This window comes from Artemia sp. Qi Xiang Cuo, chromosome 7, assembly GCF_049724085.1.
Source record: "Artemia sp. Qi Xiang Cuo chromosome 7, ASM4972408v1, whole genome shotgun sequence".
NCBI lineage: Eukaryota > Metazoa > Arthropoda > Branchiopoda > Anostraca > Artemiidae > Artemia > Artemia sp. Qi Xiang Cuo.
In genome coordinates, this window is record NC_142800.1 from 11,654,624 (window position 1) to 11,672,368 (window position 17,745).

A 17,745-nucleotide genomic window follows, 5' to 3' on the forward strand; every position below is an offset into this window, starting at 1 on the left:
CACATCCAATGTATCACAAACTTTTTCATTTTCCTCTATATTTTTTCCTGCAACACTATCTCGGTTAAGCAAGTTCTCAAAATGTTCGGCCCATCTCGCTTTAGCTTTTTCCTTATCGCTAATTGCCACCCCATTCCTATCTTTCACTGGGACAAGTCCGGATTGACTACTACCTCTCAATTTGTTAACGTGCCAGTACAATATTTTACTATTATGCCGTCTAGCTGCATCTTCTAAATCCTCGGCAATTTTATCCATGGCCTCCACTTTACACCTCCTTAGTTCATATTTCAATGCTTTCTCCACTTTCTTTACATTTCTTTTGTTTTCATGCGATCTATCACTCAGATAATTCTTGTACAAGTCCTTTCTCCTTTCTATCAAACATGAAGCTTTGTCACTAATATTCTTAGCTGCAGTTTTAGCTTTCTTCTCTAATACACCTTCAGCAACTTCACAAATTATTTCTCTAAAATTATTCCAACCATCTTCCACATTATCAAATTTTAAACTCTCAAGTTTAGTATTCAACTGTTCCTGGAAAGTGTCTCTCAAATTCTTCTCTCAAGTCTTCTGAACATTAATTGTCAAACCTACTCTAGCATTCTGAACTCGCAAAACCTCTATAAGTTCATTCATTTTGTCCTATTCTTCCTATTCTTCCAAACCTTTTTAACTGTGAAAGATGTTTTGTGCAAAGGTTTTCAAGATCTGTTTGATTGTATTGATTATCTTTTCAATATCGCCTTTAAAACCCTCAGCAGCCATGTGAGTATTATATTTGGTAAGAAATTTGAGATCTGGATATTGATGTTCTTTAGATCTGGATGCGATCTCCATTGATATACAAGGTTAGAGCTGTGAAAAAATTCTTATAAAGTTCTTAACTTCTTATATTTGGCTTCTGGAGTTCATTGCCCAGAATTCAAACATTTCAACACCAAGAAATGTTTCTATAACCTCAACAAAGGTACTTATTATATTGTCAATGTCGTGTTTTTGCACAACATAAAAGACAACAAAAACATACTTTTCATCAAGTATTGGAATCTGAAGGCAAAATGTTTCGTTGAACACGAGTCGACTTGTGGAAAAGCTCTCCTTAATATATGGCTCATAGGCAGAAGCACAACATTTCAACAGAAAAATTGACCACTTGGCTCATATACGAGTTTATTCCCTTGCACGGAAAAGAGCTTTGGCAGGTCTTGATTGATGGGTGCCTTTACCGCACCAATCAATCAATTACTATTCATCATCACGTATAATCGTATCATTATACATTGTAATATCACCATTTAGTGTCATATCTTACGTTAATTTCTTTAAAAATGCCTTCATGAACAATATCTTTTGATAAGTTTTAACTGAGGTTTTTACAGCTGGAAATTTGTTGTGAAAGTTGTCGTGCATTAGACGAAGCCGCGAGGAAGAAATCAAGATAAAACATATAGGTGGATGAAAACTGGTTGTGTAATGTTTCAATAATTCTATATTGATATAACAATTCCCGCTGCGTCGTTGAGTCAGCAAACTGTCTTCTTTTTCAACTTTTTCTAAAGCCTCGTGTAGTTTTTGTTATACAGCTGTTCTACGCTGTTCTACGCAGTTCTACGTGCACTACTGTCATTTTTTTAAGCCGTTAAGTAATTTTTTGCATACATTCTTTTCTAAAAACTGATCTGTGAGAGACTTAAAATAGTAAACTGGTTTATTTTTTTCCTTTAGTTTTCTTCTTCTATAGTTGTTTAACCAGTTTTCTTTCTTCTTGGAATGTCGGAGGGGAATTCCAAAAGAAAAGAAAGCTCTTTTCTCCTCTGTTCAGTTGGATCCTATCTTCTCTGCAAATCGTTCAAATAAATCTTGTCTCATCTCTATAGGTCGTTCGTTTGTTTTACAACTTCATTACGAAGATGGCAATTGGCATAATCGGAGAGCCTGATCCAAACATCTATATAAACGCTTATTACTCACTGGAATTTTTATCACCAAACATATTAAGCTTTTACAAAATCAATGTTTTATCTTGCCGTTTTATTTGTTGCTTTCGCTAGATTAAACAAAGCCAGTCCTCGAGACAATATATTAACTATTACTGGGAAATCAATATCAAAACTGTTAGTAAAACAAAAATAAAGCTATCAGTGTATTAAATATTGGCGGGTTTATGATTGGCTGAAACACAGTCGCGGTTTTGGCATCAAATAGAGAGTCCGCATTCACAAATTTGTTAGATGTTTTCAACAATATAATTACGGTTTTACCACGATCTACAAAATGGACCAACACAAGGGACCTTGACAAACAGATTTGGACATCAGCCTTGAAAAGGACATAATCGATATAACGTGGAGAAATGTATAACTCAAAATTATAAAAACGACATTTATGGTCATTGGCGTCAATTGAAGGAGTGGGGAGAGGGGAAGGGGGGGGGGTAAGTTAAGGCATTTTTTCATCCCTGTGGGATTTTCTGGCTCTGCCAGATTTTGAAAAATACCCTTTTGCTGCATTTTCATTGAAAAATTGAAAAAACGACAATATCCCTCCTCCCCTCCCTAGATTTCTAAGTTCATTTTGCACCCACCCTACCCCATCATTTACGTGAGTTGACACCACTTTACATGGTTATTTCTTTTGATAGGTGGGGGGGGGGTCAAAACACAAAAAAGATCATTTTTGGGTCACCATTTCCTCTTTTTTTTTAGATTGCGTCCTTTGAACCAGTATCAGGGGGATGAATTCCGTCTACCCCGTCCCATGTGCACTTATGTTATGCACTAAAAATATTTTATATGCTCATTTCTCTTTTTATTTTCTAGAGGGTCATCAAATAAGACCAGGACATATTTGGATGAACGAGATAGACAAGTTGGGAAATCTCTTTCAGAAGTTCGCAGATCTGCTATAGATAACGGGAATCAATCACAATTAGAAGCTGTTAAAGCTAGATTTAGAAATAGGACAGACGGCGGTGAATCTTGAATAGTGATGAATATTTAAACTTAGTGGACATTTCGAAATTACATTTGAAGAATTATTTGAAGTCCAAAGGCGAATAGTGCAAGAACAAATTTCTTATTTGTTTTTAGTCTTGTTTTAAGGTCTTAAATATGAAATCGAAGTATTTTTTAGGATTATTTGATTTTATGATTTCTTTAGCGAGAGTGTGGTCTTTATGTAAACATCTCGAATATTTTAACTTTCAGCTTTTCACAAGAAGGAAAGAATTATGTCACAAACATTGTTTCTATTTTTCATAAGCTTGTAAGCAGAGGGGAGGGGCTGCTGGCCGGTGTTCCCAACCCCTAAAATACTGATATTTTTACGATCCTACCTATAATTTCTTATATGTTTCAGACAATTTGCCTATCTTTACGTTTTATAAGTTGTTTTCCCTCTGCCAAAACAAAATACTGCGGGCACGCCGGATTGGTCAGTTGTATGAATAAATTAAAAATGTAAATATTCATAGATCTATAATAAACTAGACAGAAAGACTTTTATAAGCTTTAGCACCTCTTCCCCACCATAAAGATTCTTGTAACTTTTTAGCGAGATTTATAAATATCTTTTCGCATTGAATAATTTGACGGGCTTGAGAATATAGAGCAGTGATTCCTAAACTTATTTGTCCAACCGCCCCCTTTCCACAGAAAATTTTACCCACCGCCCCCTGCATTTTTTAATTTTAATAGCAATTAATAAAGGATATAAATATTATTGTATCTGTGAGAAAAGGAATTAACGAGTAAAAGACTAACTTTAATAATGATCATTATTTATTTATCATTAATTGTTATTTTTATAAATAAATCATCAAACGTCTCGGGAAAAAATCTTTCCATCACCAGTGGTGTACTAATTTTCAAGGACCGCAAGTCAGTGTATTGAATTTTACAGATTTACGTTTTTCGTGAAATATAGTAAAGAAACTTGTAAATTGAGAACATCGAAGTTTGAAATTATGAAAATATTTATTAAATTCAGAGTAAAGATAATGCAAAAAAGAACCTTAATGTGAATGTGAAGGAGGAAGCTGATGTGCAAATTTCGCAAATTTCGGTTCTATCTTCGTCAGCAGTAATCTTACATCACCGCGATCGATTATTTGCAATCGGTTTCTGATTTTGTTAATAAATTGGTTATTGCACTGAATCCACGTTCCACTAAATTTGATGGCGGAAATGCAATTAACAACTTTTGAATTACAGCCTACATTTCTGGATAAGCTGTAGGTGTCTCGTTATGCAGCCAGAATTGTTGGTACCCACTTCTGAATTTAAATTTCAATTCATCATTTGTAGTCACTTCCATCAATTCTTCTTGTAACTGTGGAGAATCTTCTGTGTTTGCACTTAAAAAAGGATCTAAAATCTAATCAGGTATATTCACTTTTAATAAATCATTAAATCGTTTTTTAAAATTTGAATGAAATGCATCCAAGTGCTCCCAATAAGAAAGTAAGTCGCTGTCTTTTTTTTCTGTTCCTGATAAGTTTGAAAACTGGCTGAATTTCCCTCGTCCGAAATTTTGCTTGTTCACAAGAAGTTTTGTCATAAATGCAGAAAGAACAGATTTTGTTTCTATTAAAATCAATTCATCACCTTGAAGTTGAAGATTGGTTTCATTGAATTTTTGAAACAAAGTGGACAAGTAAGTGATGTCACTTTTGGATTGAATTAGTTTGGATCGCAAATCCTCATTTTTATCTTTCAAAAACTCCAGCACCGAGTTAAATAGCTTAAAAAACCTATCTAAACAGGCACCCTTTGACAACCACCGAATTTCTGTATGAAGCAGCAAACTTAAATTCTTCATCGTTTTCAATACAAAGCTGCTTAAATAATCTATCATTCATTGATCTGCTTCTGATTGTGTTGATAGCTTTAATTACATATTGTAATGAATTATGTAGGCGTGCACTTAAATTTTGGGTAACAAGATGTTGGCGATGAATGACACAGTGTAGATGTGAATGCACTCGGCACCTCCTTTTTTAAATATGCAAGAAAATCCATGTAGCGCCCCTTTCGTAATCTCTGTAGACCCCTGTGACGCCCGCTGGAGCACCATATGTTGCTATTGATGAAATATTACTCGGAGGTATTCCTTTTTCTTTAAAAAAACTCATCTAATGCTAGAAATATCGATTCACCCTTCGTATCAGTTTGCAAATATTTAGCAAATAATAATTCTTGGCACATTTCTTCTTCCTTTATGAACCGCACGTATGCTAAAAGAAAGGCTTCGTTTCCTGACAAAGTCGATTCGTCAGGCTGAATAGAAAAGCGAGATATTTTTAAATAGCCACACAATGAATCTTCAATATCTTGTGCCATTTCATCAATTCTTCTTGGATTGAATTTAACACCAATAGTGTTATTGGTCAAAGAATTTTTCTTGATAATTTCAAATGCTGGCTTGTGTAACACAGTACGTATTACTTCACTTATGGCCGATGTTATTAGATCTTCACCAATAGTATGAGGTTTTTCTGATTTGGCAATCATTAGTGACATATTATAAGAAGCAAGTAATCCATCGCCACCTTGTGAGGTTGCGGTTGAAAAGATTTTTGCCACTGTCGGTTGTTGGCTAAATTTTTCTTTTGGTGTACGAAAATAACTTATATTCTTTTGTTTTTTAGCACCATGAATTTTAGTCAAATATTCTTGTGGTCTAGAAGGCTTCATAGCTTCTTTTGATAATGTTTCCTTATAAATCAGACACATTAGCATTGCAATATTTTCAGGCGACTCAATTAAGCCATATTTCAAATATTCGATTTTATATTGTCTACATTTTTATCTGTAGAAAAAATACAATTTTTATGGATATATCTAATGAAATATAAATAAAATGATACCATTAATTGTGAAGCACATATAATTACAACAGAAAAATGATAATACTCAGTGAGTATTATTATTTTTGAGTATTACTCACCAATTATTTAAATTTCACTTGGGTGTACTTGGGTGTTTGTTTATAAATTATTTTCAATACTTTGAGAACAAACGTAAATATTGAAAAATGTTATAGAAAAACTGAAAATACAAGAAAATAAGTCAAGATAAAGTTTCTCCTGCTCCAAAATATGTTAACTAGGATTAATCTGCATATTATGAAGTAAGATTTGTTTTCTTAACATATTTCCTTATGCACTGGTCAAACCCTAGCCTTGTACCATCGCTTGAAATTCTACTCAAATAACAGAAATTGGATTTTAAATGCTCTATTGCATTTTAACTACTCCGTACTCTATGTTATAGACTATGGAGATTTTCATAATTAGAATATACGAAGCTTTAGAAAAATGTGCACTAACTGAATGTTATTAGGGGGCGTGGTTTTGAGTTTGGGAGAAACAATTCTATAATTCATTTGATTCTTGGAATACCTCAAATCTAAAAAAATCTTACATGATTTTCATGTTACGTGTCTGTATTTGTTGAGCCCTCCCCCTCATTTTTGTAATTTTTTTTTTATGCTCTGCATTAATTTATTCTGACCATCAGAATGGTGGTACATGTAATATGGGTGCCCACTAGAAGACGGCTGGACTAGCAATTGGCCCTCTCCTCACACACACTCTCTCTCTAGAATACCCAAAGTACATACACAAAGTTTTTACTAGCAACAAAACATATTTTTTGACGAAAAAATCTTTTTCAACCCCTCCCCCCCCAAAATCCAAAATATTTGTAGGCCTAGTTCCAAATTGAAAAATTCATGCAGATGCCCATGGTACATGAAAGTTCCAAGCTCCGGAATTTCTGTCTACCAATCACCACTGGTGGGTTCACTATTGGTTTCTCACTACTAATTTCAAAAGACTATCAAAGATCTGGAAATCTACCTACCTTTCGAACCATCTGAAAGTGCATTTATTCTACAGTCTGATCATACTCATTGCTCTGTATGGGTGTTAAACCTGGACATTAAAAGCTGAAAACGAGTGCAACCTCCTTGCGTTCGAAATGAGATGTCTGCGCCGGATAGCAAAGATCAGATTTACTGACCATGTCACAAATGAAGAAGTCCGAAGAAGCCTGAAGTCGCAAGATATATCCTGCACAAAATCCGAAAACAGCAGCTGCGCTGGTTTGCCCATATATAGCGAATAAATCCCGGCCCAATATCGCGCTTGAAGGGACAACTGAATGACTTCGACCACGGCGAAGACCTCGCAAAAGGTGGACCGAAAACTTTGACCGATAACGCATTGCCCAACTATCCCGAACTGCACTTGACAGAACAGCATATTGAGCCCTAGTTCATCAGATCCCGGAAGGAGTGGCTCCAAGACGTCCCACGAGGGTGTATGGGACTTAAGTAAGTAAGTATAAGCAGACAACGGCCAACCTGAGAATCTGTGCAGTAAGCTATTTTTTAGTCGCTGTCAACTTACATTTTTCTGATAACAAGTTCTGAACAAATAAGGGGAATGTACTTTATTATCGCTTGTAAAAAAAAATTAGTCGGAGAAATTACGTTCTAACGTAATTCGTAAAATGTCCAAAGTAAACGTAATTTGTCTGAGAAATTACGTTCAACTTACGCTTTTCTGAGCATCTCAGACATAATGAACTCTTGTCCTGAACGCCTCAAGAAATAGAAGGACTTCATATGTATCTAATCTAAAAATTATCTAAACAAATATTAATTCTGCGTAAGTATTTCGCCTACTGGCGAGTTTCACCAATTCTGTTTATAGTTCAAGTATGCTTCCCAGGGATTTATATTCCATTTTAGTTGCACATTCAGCCAGATATTGAAGCTTAGATCGCCCAATGTGTTCTACTTCACAATTTCTCAACACATTTATAAGAGAAGTTTATACACGAAAACGGGTTTAGGCAAGCAATATTGTGTCATCTAGAAAAAACTAACTAGTTGGCTGCTTCTAATAATATAGATGTCGTACTTTCAGTGTACGGTGATTGTCGGGATTTAAAAAAAAGTAACAAATGTTATATACAAATAAATATAAAAAAAATCATGAGTAACATTAAAAGTCTTAGACAATTTAAATAGGTAAAATAAAATATGAATATAGGAACTGCTTCCTACATTGGTGTTCCGACAGACTTCCAATTGATTGAGGATATGCCCTTACATTATTTCCCACATCAAGGATAAAACTAGGCCGTCACATAAAAGAGGTAAACTAGAGTATTACAAGTTTCGCTTAAACAGACTTGGGTGATTTAGACATATAAAATATATTTCCTAATTTTGGAGATGACTGAATACCCAGCCATATTTCTGTACCCATTATAAAATCGATTACAACACATATATTCAGTACCCATTCGTATCTCTCTGTGCTTTGCCGTTGAACAATTTAATACTCAGACTTGTTAGTTAATTTTCTCGGTGCCACTTTTTTCAGGCACAAAATTATTGGCCTAAGGGCCAATCCAAAAACTGGTAATTTGAAGCTGAATAAGAAACACTTGAGCCCTACCATCCCCTGTTAAAATTTAAAAAAAATCCCAATTCAGACCCCGTCAGACCAACCATGATTAGTTTAAAGAAAGCGGGTTTCAAAAGTCAACACAAGAATTGCCAATACATTTTGTATTAACGCAGTTACGGGGATGAGATAAAAAAAACAGGCCAACAATTGCGTTAGCACGTAGTATAATGGGTGCCAGGGTGGGATGTCAAATTGAATACAAAGGCCTTCTGAACCAAAATATGACTATACTTTAAAAATATTTAAAGTTTTTGCTGTTAAGGGGTTTAAACGAAAAAAAAAAAAATCACCGAACCCTTGATTTTGCGGGTCTACAGCGGATACTACAGACGCACGAATTGTTGCAAAAATAATTGCCAGGTGCACTCTTCTTTTCAACTGCTGGTCAAATTCATTATACATGTTTGGGGATTCTCTTCAACATCCTTAGCTTTCGACAAATCAGCTATATTTGGACTTTGCCAATATTGTAATTTTCGGTAATTTTTTCTGTTGTAGCAGAGCGAATTCACGAAATGGAAAGAGGGGGGGGGGTGAAAACGTAATTTTTAAAATCTACAAGAGGAAATTCTGTTGTTTTTCCAATTTTTCCAATAAAAATACCAAAAACAGACTTTTTTCAATGAAAATACCCCAAAATATGTATTTTTCAAAATCTACGGGGGAGGCAAAAAACCCGAGGAGGAGATGGACAAGTGCCACCTGTACCCCTCCTCCCTCAATTAATGCAACTGTTCTGTAGTGTAATAACTACTGACGAATTGCTTAGCTCCGATTCTTGACATTCCTGTTACGCCATACAGGCTGCATACATGAGTCAGTCAGTCTTCCATAAGGGACAGGAGTCTTCATTGTCTTGAAACATTAATTTTTTCATCAGAATATGTATGAATTATATTTTCTAGAATTTAGCAGATTATAATAACCAAAAAACTAACTCTTTCTACATAGCCATAAATGAAGTTTATCTCTGAATCAGATTAGCTAGGCTTATGATCCTATGCATCCTCTATATGAGACAGGGTCATTAATAGTTTCGCTTGCATATAATGAGGTGCTTAGTTCGATTATTGCCAGGTATTCATGAAAATATTTGTGTAGTCCTATTTGTATTATTAATCATCTTTATTATTCATGCTTTACCTGGACTCTTAAATACATATAAATAAAAGTTTGTGTAATTTGAAACTTATTTTACTTGTATGAGTAACTATTTACTTGTAAAACTTATTGCTTACAAATTCTCTCGAATTGTCGCGGTTGAATCTTGGTTGCGTCTCAACACGCATAACTAGCATGCCAAAGCATAAGATATAGTTTTGATATTCTTAAAAATCTAGAACTAAAAATAAACACAAAACTGCACCCAATAAATTATTCAATTAAGACCCAGGGTTTTTTCTTTTTCTTCTTCACGTCCTAAGGGTCTTGCATGAGACCAAGAGGCCAAAAGAAGACGTGGCTAGCAACAGTTAAGTCTGGTCTGGAGCCAATCGGGGGTTCCGAAAATACGGCCGTCGCTGGGATCGCCAGTAGCTGGAAATGGTGGAGCCTGCCACCCTTGAGCAAAATCTATGGAAGGAGACATGTCGTCATCTGCTGGACGCCACGATGAGTCTGGATGTGGCTTGAACGTGCAACAAGTAAGTAAGTAAGTAAGGGTCTCGCATGATATCAAAATTTTAAGGTAGCCATGATAATTAAAACAAGCGAGAAGCCATCAGACATATGCGTTCTGGGGCGACATTATACTCTCCCTCTTATCTTTAAGTTACACCTCTTCCTGATCCTTACCACTCAGGAAAATGAAGAAAAGAAACTCATCATGGGCAACGTAGCGCACTGAACACTCAGCCTAATCAGGCTGATCACAACGCATATTCACAGCTTAATTATAAGAAAAGGTGGCTAATGTAGTGTAACGGACCAAGACTTATCGGTTCACTATTTAAGGTTTATCTCCCCTGTGAAACTTTTAGTGTGGTATTCTTCTGCTCTCCTAGGGACTTTATCTACCGGCAAAAGACGAAAATTTTATTATCCCTTCATGGCTGAGATTCAGTTCTATCGCTCTACCGGATTATAATTTTGAAATATGGTGTGAAAATTTTTTTTTAATAAAAATTCGTCAAAAATTTTTGACAAAACAACAATTTTCTTATTTTTAATCAAGTTTAGATCTTTTTTTCAAAAAAATCGAAGTTGTACTAAAATTCTGGCTCGGTGAAGGGATGGATCTGCAACTTGTTAATGTAATGATATAAGTACTTTGTCCTTTTAGTTCAAGTTACAAAGAAGTCTTGTCGCAAAATCGTTTTTTTTTAGAGGAAACATATACTTAATAATTCAAGACTTAATTTTCTAAATGTTTCAATGATGTCCTTTGCTGAATATACAGTTATTAATTTTCTATTACGGAAAGATCGAAAGAGAAAAAGGAAAAATTTAAGACACCCATAATATTCCGTTTTGATTATACTAATTCACTATTGTTGAAGATATTGCTAACACCAGCACAAAAAAGCACGGAATAGTAAAAATCCTGGAGTATAGTCTAGATAAAGCTTGTGTTCTATAACGACTTCAATTTCCAGCCATTTTAGAATACCCTAAACAGAATTCCAGTTTGAAATCCCAAGAATCTGAGACCAGAAAGAACTAAGTGATCTACAAACAGTGAGACAAGGTCATTAAAGGGAATCTACTTGTTGAAAAAGAAAAAAAGTTGTAATCTAAGGGATTTGAAACTGTAGCATCATTAAATACAAGATATTCAAATTTATCTGCATTGAGTATAACCCTCTATTTCCAAAGGAAGAGGCCACAAACTGAACGTGACAGGCCAGCTTGAGAGTGACTAGTGAGAAGTAAACCAAAAGAAGAGAACAGAAGGCCACTAACTGGACAGAAAGCGACAGGCCAGCTTGAGAATGACTAGTGAAAAGTAAACCAAAAGAAGACAAAGAAGCAGAGAACAGAAGGCCAAAAGAAGAGAACAAAAGGCCACTAACTGGACAGAACGCGACAGGCCAGCTTGAGAACGACTAGTGAGAAATAAACCAAAAGAAGACAAAGAAGAAGAGAGCAAAAGGCCAAAAGAAGAGAGCAGAAGGTCACTAACTGGATAGAACATGAGAGGCCAGCTTGAGAACTACTAATGAGAAGTAAACCAAATGAAGACAAAGAAGAAGAAAACAGAAGGCCACTAACGGGACAGAACGTGACATGCCAGCTTGAGAACTACTAGTGAGAAGTAAACCAAAAGAAGATAAAGAAGAAGAGAACAAAAGGTTTAAAGAAGAGAACAGAAGGCCACTAACGGGACAGAACATGACATGCCAGCTTGAGAACTACTAGTGAGAAGTAAACCAAAAGAAGATAAAGAAGAAGAAAACAAAAGGCCAAAAGAAGAGAACAGAAGCCCACTAACTGGACAGAACACGACAGGCCTGCTTGAGAACTACTAGTGAGAAGTAAACGAAAAGAAGACAAAGAAGAAGAGAACAAAAGGTTTAAAGAAGAGAACAGAAGGCCACTAACGGGACAGAACATGACATGCCAGCTTGAGAACTACTAGTGAGAAGTAAACCAAAAGAAGATAAAGAAGAAGAGAACAAAAGGCCAAAAGAAGAGAACAGAAGGCCACTAACTGGACAGAACACGACAGGCCTGCTTGAGAACTACTAGTGAGAAGTAAACGAAAAGAAGACAAAGAAGAAGATAACAGAAGGCCAAAAGAAGAGAACAGAAGGCCACTAACTGGGCAGAACGCGACAAGCCAGCTTGAGAACGACTAGTGAGAAGTAAACCAAAAGAAGACAAAGAAGAAGAGAGCAAAAGGTCAAAAGAAGAGAACAGAAGGCCACTAACTGGACAGAACGCGACAGGCCAGCTTGGGAACGACTAGTGAGAAGTAAACCAAAGGAAGACAAAGAAGAAGAGAACAAAAGGCCAAAAGAAGAGAACAAAAGCCACTAAATGGACAGAACACGACAGGCCAGCTTGAGAACGACTAGTTTGAAGTAAACCATCTGTAATGCCAAAATACGATGAAATCAGAAAAACTTGTCAAGCAGGCGCTTTGAATCCTGCGCAGTGCACTGCCATTGCAGGCATTAAAGGGGTTGAAAGTACACCTTCTTGCCTAACGTTCAGCAGCATGCCCAAATGATTTCCCACAGCCAGACTTCAGCCGCAAATAAATATGCAAGTACCAACACTTCAACAGCAAAATCAAAGAGGCGTTAACTTTAAGTTGATGCAAAGCCAACCAAACTTGCGAATGGTGAAGCCTGTTGAATACTTTGCAAATATCTAAAGTGCCAAAATAGAGACTACGCCGACATTGAATAGCCTCATTCAAAATATGAACCAGAACCCGATGAGCATGTTTGCAACAGTGCTTTTCCATGAACCAAATTGATTTCTATCATATTTTTCAAAATGATAAATATATGTGAGAAATGCAACAGTAATAACCCTCTAAGGATTGCAAGAATTCGGATCTTTCCCTTTCTTCAAAATTAATGTCACACTACCACATGAAAAAGACTCAGGGACAAGAGACTTAGCAATGCACATTTCAAACAATAACTACAAGCGGAAATTTAGTTCAGGAGAACTTGTATTAAGGCGTTTCACTCTAATAATATCAAATTCAAACAGTTTTGACACTTTATAATACTATGTCTATGAACTGGTATAACATATTTTTGATGGCAAAACGTTTGCAGCTAAAATTGAAAAACGGCTATGAACTACATAATTAATTTTCGGAAAAAGAAACTGTGTGTAATATTTTACACACAGCACACATTTCTCCATGAATTTTTTTTTGTTCTTAGAAAGGTAATCCCCAAAAGACTGAACAGCGCGCAAGTGATACTTAAATTCACGTTTTGTTTCCTCTATTATTCTAATAGAAGTTGGACGCCTTCTACAGACAATCCACACCCTTAACCAGAACTTGGCTTTGTTATTCACTCTTTTGAAGGTAGGATCACAGTTCCAAAAATACTTCTGGGTGTTTTTCCTCAAAAGGATCATAGATAAAGGTTTAGCTTCTTCTAGTTTGAGGCACTGGACAATATTTTTGTAATAAGTGTTTAACAGCTCACGTGCGTCACTTAAAACATAGCTGGTGCCAAGGAGCTGAAAAAGCACAGCAATATTTGACAACAGCAAGTCAAGTGTAGTCAGGTAAAGGGAAAATTTGTATTATCCCAATCTGTTTTAATAATCAACTTTTAAGCTTTAGAGATGAAGGGTCATGACACAGTTTTGAGCTGATTTAAATTTTAAACATTAGAGGTAAGTGATCATAATCACGTTCATCTATTTCTTCACTAACTTCAGAAGTTTCAGTGACTGGTGAGCAAATCATGTGATCTAAATCTGCAATGGTCCCTGTGTTCTGTATAAATGAGTATTCCCTTGCATCTTGTAAGCAAGGAAAAGAGAATTTAGAGAGGCATCTGGTCGGATATTTTGTCATAAAAATATCTGATTCAAATCCCTCGCTAGCCGCCACGGTAAACCCAGGGACTTGATTCCATAAATCAGGGACTTCAGTTTGTCACATGACTTGACAAAGCTTGATAAAGATTCATCTGTTTTCATTTCGTACGGCAAGTACAAATTGGTCCTGTATTATCAAGACGGGTGGCTTAAAAATGACCGGACGAACGGTAGCAAATAGGTGATAAAAATGACAGGATCCGTCTTACAAAACAAGCTAGACCACCAGAGGGCCCACTATGCGTGCGTTCGACATTGGTACAAAACATAGCATGAACAATACTTCGTTGCAGTAAATTAACACTACAACAAGGCAGCAAATGTTCTTGCAGAAATAAAACGTTGGAATTCTTCATAAAGTTCTGTAGGCTAAGGACTTTATGCATAGTTCCATTTATATTGAAGAGACAAACAGAGATTTTACAAAGGCTTGTTTAGCTGATCTACATTCTGTGGGCTTGCAATACTGGGAAGCACAAACCAAGAGCTCCATGATCACCACCATGTACTTCAAGGGATTATTACAAAGCGTCAGTTGGTGTCATTCGTCAGTTGGTGCGGAGCGGAGCACTTTCTACATTGAAGACAGCATTCTTGCAGTTAACAATAAAATGGTCAGGAACTTAGTACTTTCTACAGCAATGGGGGATGCTTCGATATTCAGATAACCGAATAAGTTTGTAATCAATCTTTAAACCAAGTCTAAGAACAGCTATCAGGAGGCTTGATCGCTGAAAACAGTGTTTACAATACTGGAATTTCCGGTATATACAGCGTCAACAACGCCTAAGCACAATTTGCATTGCGATAAATTAAAAGATTCGCCGATTCCTTTCACAATCCCAAAAATTTTCGCTCAACAAATCTTCACATCAGATCCACGAAAAATAGATCAAGCAGAACTGCAAAAATAAGTAGCAGCAATTCTGTCAATCTTCACTATTATTCTATCACTAGACATACGAATATTGTCAATACACTAATGTCCAGCAACTTTATCGATCGCTTTTTTCGTTTTGACGAATTATATAAGTCACACTACGTTTTTGTTATCATAACAGTCGTCTGGTCTGCATCAGAATTCATTTACAAGGCAATTGTACTTAACCGTAGAGCGGTAAAATGACGATCATACATCTCAGGTAGTCACTTTTTCATTTGCCGTTACTACGATAAAGAGCTCCATTAAACCAAAAATGAGCAGAAATAAAGTCAAATAACCTTCCAACTACCACAAATCCACATCAATAAATAAATGAAATCCAAAAACGAACAGAAATTACGATAAATAACAGAGTCAAACTGAAAACGAGCAAAAATTAACATGAGCAGGGTTGACAAACCCCATGCCTTCTCAAGACCAGAACAAATTCACCCTTTACTGAAAAAAAAAATACATAAAAAGTATTTTCACTTTTTCGAGTTTAATAAATAAAAAGTTATTAACACTTTCAAGAATAAATATTAGCATATGTATATTAAACTGACATTACACGATCATTTTTTTTTTTTTTAGTAATGTTCAAATTATGTTCTGGTCTTGTGACATACCCAAAGGCATAATTTCTGGGCCTTTCAACAATACTGAAAAAAATAGATATCACAAAATTTTGATTGAATGTTTGTTTTAGGAAATGATGGCCACTTGGGTGGGGCTTGTTGCCCTCAAATCACTTTTGACTGTTAAAAAGGGCATTATAACTTACAATTTCTAATTGAATGCCTCATTCGAAGTTTACATAATCACCTATTCCATAAAAACCTTATATGTCTCCAGGGCATAACTTGACCTTGGAGGCATTGTTAGATGTCATTTGGACTATTTTGAACAATTTAGCCATCTCACAATTTTGAGCAGGTGCGTTTTGGGAAAATACGGTGAAGTGGGGGGGGACTAATTGCCCTCCATCATTTTTGACTCATGAAAGGGAACTAGAACTTTTCGATTTCCAATTAAAAGAGCCTCCTCTAAAGTTTATACAAACACCCTTCCATAAAAACCTTATAGGCCCCCGGGCATAGTTTACAACCCTTGCCCCCAGGTTTTGGGGGGTTGTTTCCACCCTGAAGGCTTTTTTGTACTATCTTGAGACTATTTTGAACAAAAAGGCTATCTCAAAATTTATATCACATGCATTTGAGGAAAAGAGGACGTGAGAGGGGGGGGTAGCTGCCCTCCGATCACCTTGATTCTTAAAAACACCACTAGAACTTCTGATTTCCAATTCAATGAGCCCCCCCTCCGAAGTTTATGCAACCACCTTTTCCATGGGTAGAACTTACAACGATTGCCCTGAGGTCTGTGGGAGGTTGTTATCCTCAAAAATATAATTACTTGATCTTTGAACCACACCGAACAAAATAGCTATATCAAAATTTTTATTAAATGTATTTGGGGAAAGTATGAATGTGGGGGGGGGGCAGGTTGTCCTCTAATAACTTTTATCTATTAAAAAGGGTACTAGAATAGGTGATTTCCAATCGAATGAGCTTCTTTGAAGTTTCTGCAACAAAACTTTCTGTACGAAGTGCACTGGTCTAAAAAAGATGAAATACATTGTTCCCACATCGCTTTTTACTTAGGTAGCGCTATTGCGCTGCCTATGATCTGGCTATCGAGGGCTATCGAGGGCTATCTATTAAAAAGGGTACTAGAATAGGTGATTTCCAATCGAATGAGCTTCTTTGAAGTTTCTGCAACAAAACGTTCTGTACGAAGTGCACTGGTCTAAAAAAGATGAAATACATTGTTCCCACATCGCTTTTTACTTAGGTAGCGCTATTGCGCTGCCTATGATCTGGCTATCGAGGACTTGCCTTTGTATAAGCGATGCTTCTACTTTTTTCCTTTCTCTGTGTGATCCCACGTTTGATCAGACAGCCAAAAGTGCTTTGGGTTCCTGCGGTATCTAATGGTAGCTATGATGGCGTTGTGGAAGCATAGCCTTATGCTTTCTCAAGCTTGTTCACTATCAGAATATCTTGTAAAGACAGGACTTCAAATGTATTTCATATCTCAAAATTCCGGGCTTGGTTGGATTCTCTCGCCTGCAATGTCTCGGAGTCGGACACAGGAATTGAGGGAGCCTTTTTTTTTTATTTCTTTTCCGTTTAAGGCAGATTTTTGCCACCATAAGACTGTGTTTTGAGCCTAAGTCACCTCCTCTACACACTCTTATCAGGTAGGCTTGTTCCCCAGAGTTTACTCCATAGACAATGGATCAAGTAGGCATGCTCGCCGAGATCCTGTGGAAAAAACGACGGATCATTCCTTGCTTCTGCGTTTAAGTCTCCTTGAAAACATGCTATGCTATGCCGCGGTATGTCATTGGCTACGAATTTAATCGGTCTGTAAAATTCTTCTTTTGATTCGGCAGCTGATTGCATTGTTAGATGCAAAACATACTACTGACAGATTCACATGGGTGCCTATGAAGTGGGCTTTCAGGATTCTAGGTAATACCAGGGTCCACTTCAGTAGAGTTTGAGAGGTTTGTTTCGTCATAATTAAGACATCTCCGAATTCACGTCTTTTCTTGGATCTGCTGTAGGTAATAGTCCTATCTCCAGGAAGTGTATTTGATCAAAAACCTAGCCATCGAGCCTTTTTACAATGTCAGAAGGAGGAGGGGATATTCTTGCATTGTTTTCAGCACTCCATCAATCTTTAAAGCTTGAGACATTGTGTGTACATTAATTAAATCAAATTTAAGGGAATGTGTCGCATTCATAAATCTTGTAAT

The 17,745-nt window shown here is 36.3% G+C and overlaps 3 protein-coding genes across 3 annotated transcripts in view; 2 read left to right on the forward strand and 1 right to left on the reverse strand.

The window, feature by feature from the left end:
• The window catches only part of LOC148949941 (dnaJ homolog subfamily C member 4-like), a 34,840-nt gene extending 31,106 nt beyond the window's left edge, over positions 1-3,734 (forward strand). The window contains exon 5 of the mRNA XM_089091374.1: positions 2,823-3,734. Coding sequence (XP_088947500.1) covers positions 2,823-2,985 — 163 coding nt within the window. The 3' untranslated portion in view covers positions 2,986-3,734. The remainder of the gene's footprint in view (positions 1-2,822) is intronic.
• Positions 3,735-5,120: 1,386 nt separating this feature from the next.
• Positions 5,121-5,741, reverse strand: LOC148949942 (zinc finger BED domain-containing protein 5-like). Its single transcript, XM_089091747.1, has one exon. It carries the CDS (start codon positions 5,739-5,741, stop codon positions 5,121-5,123), a length of 621 nt encoding a protein of 206 aa, XP_088947873.1.
• Positions 5,742-6,983: 1,242 nt separating this feature from the next.
• The window catches only part of LOC148949943 (uncharacterized), a 120,682-nt gene continuing 109,920 nt past the window's right edge, over positions 6,984-17,745 (forward strand). Inside the window, exon 1 of the mRNA XM_089091748.1 lies at positions 6,984-7,107. Coding sequence (XP_088947874.1) covers positions 6,984-7,107 — 124 coding nt within the window. The remainder of the gene's footprint in view (positions 7,108-17,745) is intronic.

Excerpts from the sequence above, each read along its gene's own strand:
- LOC148949942 (XM_089091747.1), bottom strand. The coding sequence starts at position 5,741 with ATGCTAATGTGTCTGATTTATAAGGAAACATTATCAAAAGAAGCTATG.